Genomic DNA, 10,480 nt, shown 5'->3' on the forward strand with positions numbered 1-10,480 from the left:
ATCTCTTCGGGAGTCCCGCGGGAGAAGGTGCATTCTCAACCCGTACCCACTGTAGGCTTAAGGCAAACTGCAGCAGGACTGTCCGGGACTGGCTTCATCTAACTTTCCTCCCTCCCGGCGATAGACTCTCGCTCACGTTGAAGCAGCCGCCCAGTGGTAACCACAAACCTAAAAATTCGTAGGCTACAGAGTGAGTAGCTTGTGGCTGCAGACTGCAGGATAAGCAAGTTGGATATCCAACTCCGCCCACATCCAAGTCGGCCATGTTGATTTACGTCACATGCCCAAACGTGAACAGCAGCTTTTCTACTTACAGCGGTAAGTGAAAAATACATACTTTTATGTTCATAACGACATTGCTTCGTTGACCTGTTTAAAATATCTATGACATTTGATGTTACTTGCATGTTGTATAATGTAAGATAGATAGATACGGTAGATAAAAGCGGTGCGATATCTTTTTCCAACCGCAAAGATGTATCTCGTAAAATTGAGTTCATGCTGTATTTGTCCCGCTGTGTAAACCTACACATATATTTCCCGTTTTAAAACATTTGTAAGATTTGTGTGAGTTTTACTGTCGAGTGCGCGAGTGTTCAACTTGACATGCTGCAGTTTCCAGTGTTGGACAATCTACATAACGTTAACGTTAGCTAAGTAGTGCTTTTATCATTTCACTTTGATAAATTAGCCTGATAATTCTCTCTGCATAGTTTTAGTCATTGCAAGAGATACTGCTAATGTTCAAAGTAATACTTTTATTACGCCAGTAGCATGGCATGCGCAGAAAATATGTATTGTATAAAGTGAGGTCCATGCATAAGCCCCTTTACTATCATGATAAATAACATTTATAATGTGTCAATGTTTTCAGCACCCAACACACTTCTTGTCCTGCCAACGGAGATATCTAGAGGGGATAGAGATGCCCGTGCTGCAAATTTTCCACAGGCCATGAATATAAATTCAAGGGCCATATCATAACCACATGCAACATGCTGTACATCATGGAGGTAGGATTTTAAACACTTTAACATTGAGTAGAGTTGTTGATGTGTGAGTAGCCTATGTTTCTGTTTCACAGACTACTACATCTGTAAGTGGAACCGACCGTGTCAACATGCCCAGCCGTTTTGTCCATGAAGAGGACAGACATCAGGTGTTACTAAATGGGGACGATGAAGCAAAAGACTGCTTTATGTTTATGTTTGAGCTTCAAGAAGACTATAACCTATAATGTTTTCTTTGACCACTGTGAGGCTTCAGGGATTACCATCTACGCCGCCGGGTTTACTGAGGCACACTGAACCTGTCTGCTCATGACCTGAAAGTGTTGTCAAGGACTGCCAGGACTGCATCCAAGATCATTGGGGCTGACCTCCCTCAGCTTCAAACGATGTACTCCACACGCTGTCAGAGAAGGGCTACGTCCATCATCAAAGATGTCAGCCATCCAGCTCATTCCCTCTGGCTAGCGCTACCAGAGCATCACCACCCACACCACACGAATCAAAGATAATTTCTTTCCGTAAGCTGTCAGAATATTGAATGGACATGTCCCATACCCATGAGCTTATATTTTATGCTGGTTGTGTTTGTGAATGACTGTATAATGTGTACATATATGAATAAATTGGCTATGTGTGCCCCCCCCCCCCCCACACACACACACACACAATCTACCTACTGTTTATTTACCCCTCCTTATTGCAATGGTGGCACAATAATTTCACTACACTGCAAAGTATATGTGACAATACAAAAAAAACTTGAACTTGGAAGTTGTGCACTCTGGCCTACACCCCCACCTCTTTATTATGATAATTTGATTGCATATTTGTATTTATATAGCCTTATATAGGCCATGTGTATACTGTATGTACTTATATTGTTCCTCCTTGTCTTCCTTATCAAACATCACCCTTCAGGCCACAGGATGGACTCACTAAAGGGAGGCACCCTGGCCCACCACCCTACCCTTTCCTGCTGCATATTATTATTGTTGTTGTTCCATTATGTTCCCTTTAGCTAGAGGACAGGCTCACTAAAGTGGTGTACCTGGCCCACACCTCACACTTGCCTGTGTATGATACAAAGTCAATCGTCCTACAGACTTTGACATATACTGCATATATATATATATAAGTATATTAATTTTCAATATTGCTGTTAATTTTGTTTCTGGACATAAATATGTGTAGAAAACCCTTGACTCATGGAACACACCCAATAGGCTACACGTTTTTGTAGTTACTTGCTGTTTGATTAATTAATGGTGTGAAATGTAAACAACTAGAATTGCTAATGGAGTGCTAAATAGTTGTTAATGCATGTTTATTGGCGAATTTCAGTTAGTATGGGGAGTATTTTAGTGATATCTATGCCACTCCAACAAAATCACAACTTGAAAGCAAAATAAAAATAACATTCATTTTATTCACCGATATTTTACTCTGGATTCGACCCCTCGACTTCCTAAAAATGTTAAGTATTATTCGGTAGATAATTACGCCGACGGCAGCAAAAACACCCCACTTACATGTAAACTAAAGTTATCACACAATTCTAATGTAATAGTTAATTAATAGAGCGAAAATAAACATCAAGAATGCAAGGTTTATCCTTCCTTTACTGTTAGTTCGCTAAACAGGAAGAGGGACACACGTTTGAGCATGTGACGTAGGCATAGTCAATATGGCCGACTTGGATGTGGGCGGAGTTGGATATCCAACTCCGGTTTCCTGCAAGGGGGCAGGCATATTCCCGGAAGTAGAAACACGAAATGAGCTGGTGATCAACGCTCTGCTAACTCCCTTGGACGGCCATAGATTTCAGATGTTTTTGCGATCCCATAACTTCATGTAACATGTGCCCTTTGTCTCCCTTATAGCTTCTGTGTATTCTATATAGGGTATCGAAGGCAAAATTAATTCACTTCTTCCCCGTATATTACGTTGGTTTCCCGTAAAGAAGTATTTTAGCATGTCGGTTGTAGGGAAGCTAACGTTCGAGGGGAGATTCCCCGTAATGTTTGGATAAGAAGCTGAGTGAGCCTGCACGAAAACCATGCCGGAAAGTCTGCGCAAGATCAGTGAAAATGCGTGAAGCCTACGGTAGCCTACTGTTTGATAGGGTAAAGCATTACCTAGAGGCAAGTAAACATAATAATAATATGAAAAACGAACGTTAACAATTTCAGAGGTTTTCGATCTATCAGACGAGTTACAATGTGCAGGGTGGCTAACGTCACGAAGTGAGTACGAGTCTGCGCAGTATGACGGAAAGTAAACGGAATTTTGTTTCAGCCCCCTTCCATTGAGAACAACGGAGTCTGTTTGTCCATTTCTTTTAGGTCTATGGTTTCCTGCAAAGCCATCGATATCTCAAAGTTGCGACAGCCGTTGACTTCCATGTTAAAGCCAGATTAGAGCGGTCACGTGGTTAGTGGGGAGCCTCAATAGTTCCCTTGGTCCCTGGTTTATGGGATTGACAGCAGCGATCGCATTAATATTTACGGTAAATACTCGATAAAAAATACTATAAACTGCATTTCCACATACATATATTACTCAATGAAAATGCATTATTATGCACACGACCATAAGTCATGTAGAAAAGTCTTATTATAACACCTGAGCTATCCATTCATTCTCAATGGAATAGTTCCTTTCAACGACCATGACATTCCGGATGTGCCGCCATTGTTTGTACACGGGAGTCAATGGAAGTGTCGCTGGTCGCAACTTTGTTATATCGAAGGCTTTGGTTTCCTGCAGTCTGCAGCCACAAGTACTTGTACAGCGTAGATACCTCTCGAGCACCTAGCGGTGAGCGCAGCGCATGCCGTGTGCAATGTGATGGGGGGGCTTTAGTGAAACATACACTCACATTTGATACGGGCCACTTTGAAACGTACATGACATGTAAACTTGCAGTCAAAAAAAATGGATAGGCAAAAAAAAAAAAAATCAGAATTGTGCATTGATCAAGGCCTGCCGAAATGCCTCTGACCCACCACCTTTCCGAACGTAGGAAAATCTCCTCCCACTTACAAAGGGAGAACGCGGAAGTGCTCGTCTGTTTGCGTCTCGAGCTTTCCGGCTTTCCCTTTGCCAACTGTCTCGCTCCACCCCTTGGATCTTGTTGCGTGAATGTGAAATCTACACATTCTTACGCGTTTCATACTCTTATTGGCTAGATGTGAACATTGTTTCACAGCTGGTCCTATCCTAGTGAAGAAGAATTTCTTCTCCAGCCTTCATTTTCTCTGGTTCCCCCTCCTACTCCAGGCAGCTACAAATATATCACGACTATTTTATACCATCTTTTTCATGGTGCGAATTTGTGAGAGGAGGATGAAGTTTTTACTTGCGGTTACTATCATAGTTGGCTCGGTGGTATTCCTTCTCTTCCCAGGGGGTTCAGATGCGGATGAAAAGAAAAAAGGCCCCAAAGTCACCGCCAAGGTAACATTTACGCTATCCGGTCAGCAACTTATTTGAACAGTTACCGTTGAATAATTGTTTCTAGCTAATTCGTATAAAATGCCCTCATTAATCTTAACAAGTTAGGTAACGTTCATGGTAACGTTCATGTCCATGGACTAAACGTTAGTTAGCTGGAGTGTTAGGTGTCTGCTTTATTCCAGGTCTGTCGAGGAACGAACGCAACTTACAGTTACAAAAATGTCGAACTTTGTAGGAGCCTAACGAATTTGTAGTGGCCTATAGTTTGCAAATTCAAAATGCAACGTCAACAAACGTTTATAGTGAAGTTATCTGAAGATTAATGACATGTCGGCGGCCTCTAACGTTATGATTAACGTTAGCCTGAGCTACATATGCAGCTTGGACTAAAGATTTCGGACTTAAGTGTACTGTATTTTCTGTGATCAACATGTTTGTGTTGAAAACAATGTATCGTTTGGTATCCAGGTGTATGATATGCTTTAACTTCAACACAACGATGAAACCATAGACTGTAAAATGAACACAAAGGTAATTTTAACAGGAGACCGCGACGACTGTCGTAAACTGCAATGAAATGTCGTAACAAAGTGAGCCACGTCTCACTTGCGGCCTATGGAGCAGCATCAGTGGTGTCTGCATGCTGATGTAAACTCCGACAGTTGAAGAGTGTTGTATTCCTCCTTGCAGGTGTACTTTGACATGAGAATTGGTGATGATGATGTTGGAAGAATTGTAATAGGATTATTTGGGAAAACCGTGCCAAAAACCGTGGAGAACTTCATCACACTGTCAACTGGGGATGTAAGTAAATGGTAACCATAAGTGGAAACCGAATGTTCTGTCTTAGAGAGAAATTGACATGATGGAAAAATGACATAGCAACTGAATGAAATCCAAATTGTTTTTCCAACAGAAAGGATTTGGCTACAAAGGTAGCAAATTTCATAGGGTGATCAAAGACTTCATGATTCAGGGTGGAGACTTTACCAGAGGAGATGGCACAGGGGGTAAGCTAGTTTCTCTTCATTCATTTCTACTTCATTTATCTCCATAGGTCATTCTCTTGCATTACTTTTAAATAATAAAAACTGTGAACTGAGATATGGAAAGAAGTGCTTCATTATATGTGACATGATCTGACGAAATGAGTCACAAGTCTAATTTTGAGATACAGGCCGATTACTTGGAAAAAACCATTGGAGATATTGATTTTTCATTTTTGGTATTCTATGAATTATATGGTATTATATCAATATCAATGATATAATATCCCTAAGTTTCACAGCCAAGACAAGAATGTAAAGTTGCAAAAGGCAAAATTTCAAGTTTGCAAATCCTACATGTACCTGCATGTAACCTGTGACATCAAACATGATTTTCTCAGTTTTTCAATTGGAAAAAGATGGTGGGAGGTCATAATTCAAAATGCTGTATCTTGACAAAGATTTGCAGTTTGACTGACCAGGATATCGTTATAAAGCTTACTGGCCCTCATTTATCAACCGAGCGTAGAAACCAGCGTATATCTGAGCGCAGAAAAAATCTTACGACGAGGCTCACGTGTGATTCATCAAACTTTTGTATCACTCCAATTCTAGCGTAAGAATAAACATGTGTTGATAAATGTGGCGGCTGGAAACAAGCGTCATTTAAATATCACGCCCCTATAATATGCTTGTTTTAATGGCCTCGCCCCTAGAATTTACAACATGAAGGTGCATTATACGTCCAAAAGAGATCATTAGTGATCTCGAGCCACAGTGACGTCCAGCTGAACCTTGTTCATTTTGACAGCTAGAAGCTATCATCAAGGAAGGCGGGAAACTAGAGCGATTTAAGCGCAACAGACTTTATTTTCGCAGAGAGAACGCATCATACTATAAATACATTAATTACAAAACCATATGACACTGAAATTTGCCCTTTGAAAATAATTGAAAATATATAATTCATAAATGTTGCGTTTGCCAAAGAGAAAGTATAATCATCTCCTATGGCTATTCTAAGCCATCAAATGTGTCAATATAATATGCTACATTACAGCAAATAGGCTGCACATGTACAGGAAAGGTGTTATGTCCGAGAGTCCATAAATTCAACTCATCAACTTTGTAATCCACCAGCGATTTACTGCTGCACAGTGCTATGCCGCCTGAAAAACTTGCGTACATGAGTTGAGACTAGACGTGAGATTTGAGCGTAGCCACCGATCACGTTCATATTGATAAATGCCATACTTTGCGTGGAAACAAGCATACGCCTGTTTTACGCCCGTTTTTTGTCGTACGCTCGTTTGATAAATGAGGGCCAATGTGTCATCTGTCCATTAATGCTGTAAGAAATGGGTCACACACATTTAACAAAACCTTTGTGTATTTGAAGGTAAAAGCATTTATGGAGACCGCTTCCCAGATGAGAACTTCAAGCTGAAGCATTATGGACCTGGTTGGTTGAGCATGGCCAATGCTGGAAAGGACACCAATGGATCTCAGTTTTTCATCACAACTGTTCAGACTCCATGGCTTGATGGGAAGCATGTTGTTTTTGGCAAAATCCTTGAAGGCATGGTGAGTATGCACATGCATTTCTATATCCAATCAGCATCCATTTTGTCCAGCACCATTGCATATTTAATAGTTTTCATCTTGTTATGTATAACACCTTATTCTATTTTTTGTTTTGCTTTTTTTAACAGGATGTGGTGCGGAAGATTGAAGGAACCAAGACGGATGGTCGGGATAAGCCCCTCAAAGATGTGACTGTTCATGAATGTGGCAAGGTGGACGTAGACAAACCTTTCGCTATTGCAAAGGAGTAGTGGAAAAATGATTATTTCCACCTCTGAGGTTGGGGTCCACTGGTGTTTATGTGCGTTATGTACAAGTCTTATGGTCCGTTTTGTGGGCCAAATGCTGGAGTTTCAGACTAGTGGCAACTCCTTTACCCAGTAGCACATTCTGCGACTGTATGGTTTGTGAATGGACCTTTTTTGCCATATTCATTGAGAAAAGATGTTAAGTTTGTATTTGAGCCTGGTCCAAAGTCCAAAAGGTTTTTACTTAATACATGTTTTTGATACCACCATCATAAAATGTAGGTTGATTGCACCACAGTGTGAGGATATTTTGAGGAATGGTTTGTGTGATTAGGCTAATAAATGTATCACAGGCTCATGTTAAGAGGAACAAAGTTGTTGTACAACCTGTAACTGAAAGACACCTTAAAAAATAAATGATAAAAAGATGGTAACACTTCCTTTTACAGTCCCCTTTTACCTAATTATTACACAGTACATTATAGTGCATTATTCACTATTTAACATGTGTAGGTGAATACCACATGAAATGAGTACTTGGCTATACATTATTAAACATTATTGAGGAATTGGACTTGAAACAGGAAACATGTTGATAGATGGAGAAACTACGGTGTAAATACTAAAACAAAACATCCACTATTTGCTATCAGCTCCACTAAGAACCATATTGTCGTGAGAGGTAACACTTTACGAAAGTAAGCAAGTCATTCTTAGAAACACTGTTAGAAATCATTAGCTAAGTTAGCCAATCAACCTGGGGGGTATTCCATCATTCTCGCTAATAAAGGCGGCGCTTAAGAGAAATAACCTGGCTTGAACTAGCGCCAACTTTTACTTGGGGCTGAAGCCGTTCCATTAACTTGTGTTAGCTGCATTTGGCCTCGTTTATTCAAACGAGGCTTAAATCAGCTTCATGTCTGCTCGTGCACGAGGAAGAAAAGTAGACCGAAACAATAGATTGACGAAAAGAGGATATAATGTCGTAAAATCAAATTGAACACCGAGTGAAAAAAATAGATAGTTGGCAACATAAAAGGATAATAACGAAATTGTAGGCTACTGTAAATCGCCTAATTATGATGGTTTGAATTTGGACTTTGATTTTCTTCACTCTGAACAAAACGAGTGAATAAGTAGGCTATTTAAACTCAAAATAACTTTGGCATAGGCTATTCAACAATAAAGATAACCTACGTTTGTAGATTAAAAGGGTTCACTCTGAAATATTTTTTCGGTGGTCATAAAATAAATTAGTAGCCTATTGTCCAGGGAGTATTGGGAGAAAACCTAGCCTATTGTCTCCCATAAGCATATCAGTTCTGCCAAAGTGTTTGTGAAATATAATGATCTGAAATGCAATATTGGCTTTCAATATGTCATTTCATATTTTATTAGTGTAATACAGTTGGTTTGATATCCGAACTATAGGCCTAATCAATAGACTATATGAAGCGGTTTTAATTATTATAGCCTTTACAGAATTAGGCTATAGGCTGGCTTGCCTTGCATTGTATAGCCCACTGACAGCCTGTCTACTCTCACTGAACAAGCTACTGTACATGACCCTTTATCAATAGTGATGCCTTTCATTAAAGAGTATAACTAAACATGGCAATATTAATGTGTTAACATAGCCTATGTAAATTCATCGCATGGGAACCGAACCCGAGAACACGCAAAACATACCTCGGTTAATGTCCTGTCACGCTGCGCATGACACCACTTAAGACGTACTTTGTGCAGAGCCGCAAGATTGCTTGGACCACACACAGATCAAGTTCAAACAATGTAAGTTGCATAATTTTCAGAAATTCTTTGAAACTAGCGAATAGGTAGCCTTAATCAATGCTTGCAACACTGTCGGAAACAAGATTCTCCTTCTATTTTTTAAGTTGTAGGCTACAGGTGACGAAAGCACAGCACGGGACTCGTTTTCCGACTGGTGTTTTTTTTTTGCAACACAGATTAATTTAGCTCGGCAGTTAGCCTGCCACCGACCAGGTTAGTTCAGAAGCATATGTTACCCCAGCAACTCAGCTGATTCCTGTTAGCGGGAGTAATGGAACCGAACTCCCTCTAAAATTAGCGAGGCTTATCAAAGTTAGCCGCGATTTACGGTTACGACCTAACGGCTTTTGGTTGCAGTTCCACCAGAATTCCACTGGGGGCGGTCGCCTGAGTGCAGAATGAATGGGAGTCTATGGAGCTAGACGGCTAAATTTGGCTCTTTCACCCAATTGTCGTTGAGAGATCTCAGATTTGATTGTAGTTTTTGCAAGTTCAACATGGGTTATAGGTCAAAAGTTGAATGAATGTCCTTCCGATTTCTTACAGGTTGAGTTGTTGTTTCCCATACCACGCTAGCATTCTGCTAATGAAGCTTGAGTGTATGACGTCATTTACATTTTAAAAGACGTTTTAAAGCAAATAAGTGACTCTAAAAAAATCAAACACAAGCAATACGTAATTTCTTTGCATCCCCTTTCGAAAACAACATTCAAATTAATTGACAAAAAATTATATTTTGAGAAAAGTGGATTTTGAGGGGTATTGCTCCATAGACCTCCATGCATTCTGCACTCCAAATGTGAGCGCCTCTAATGGAACCAGCGTGGAACTGCAACCATTTCAAAACCGGAAGTATAACGACAGTGGCAGTTCTCCCCTTATTAGACATTCTCTGATAACTGCTAGAAATCATCAACTAAGTTAGCTAAGCAATCTCATTAGCATATTAGCATTATTAACATAACTGCTAGCAAACATTAGCGAAACATTAAACATCCATTAAACTATACCTATCGCCATCCATTTAAAATTATTTACCTATCAACATCAATTAAACTATCGGTCTGTCAACATTCATTAAATTATCTTTTTATCAACAGCTTTTAAAATATCCATATTCAATTTTTAAACTGTGTACCTTTGCACTATCAACTTTCATGAACTATGAAACGACCATGTCTACCCTAGCAACACCTTATTAACCATATCTACATGATCTATCTGTACATTTTTGCATTTTTATGCACTCGTAATTTCCTTTTTTTTCTAGTTACAGTGCATGGAAATGCACTGTACTGTTATCCCTAGGCGGCTTCTTCTACTACTTCTTATTATTACAGTGCATGAAAATGCACTGTACTGTTCTTCCTAGGCTTCTTATTATAGTGCATGAAAATGCACTATT

The 10,480-nt window shown here is 39.8% G+C and overlaps 1 protein-coding gene across 1 annotated transcript; it reads left to right on the plus strand.

Annotated features, from left to right (window-relative positions):
* Nucleotides 1–4,189: 4,189 nt before the first annotated feature.
* Nucleotides 4,190–7,718, plus strand: ppib (peptidylprolyl isomerase B (cyclophilin B)). The gene is made up of 5 exons (XM_062546687.1): nt 4,190–4,466; nt 5,157–5,270; nt 5,383–5,476; nt 6,852–7,036; nt 7,165–7,718. Exons 1-5 carry the CDS (start codon nt 4,332–4,334, stop codon nt 7,285–7,287), a joined length of 651 nt encoding a protein of 216 aa, XP_062402671.1. The 5' UTR covers nt 4,190–4,331; the 3' UTR covers nt 7,288–7,718.
* The last annotated feature ends 2,762 nt before the right edge of the window (nt 7,719–10,480 follow it).

Source organism: Sardina pilchardus, chromosome 10 (assembly GCF_963854185.1).
Source record: "Sardina pilchardus chromosome 10, fSarPil1.1, whole genome shotgun sequence".
NCBI lineage: Eukaryota > Metazoa > Chordata > Actinopteri > Clupeiformes > Clupeidae > Sardina > Sardina pilchardus.

Bases quoted from the DNA above. Each gene is read 5' to 3' on its own strand.
- ppib (XM_062546687.1), top strand. From the start codon at position 4,332: ATGGTGCGAATTTGTGAGAGGAGGATGAAGTTTTTACTTGCGGTTACT. The intron at 5,271-5,382 runs GTAAGTAAATGG...TTTTTCCAACAG, and splicing joins TCACACTGTCAACTGGGGAT to AAAGGATTTGGCTACAAAGG. The intron at 7,037-7,164 runs GTGAGTATGCAC...TTTTTTTAACAG, and splicing joins GCAAAATCCTTGAAGGCATG to GATGTGGTGCGGAAGATTGA.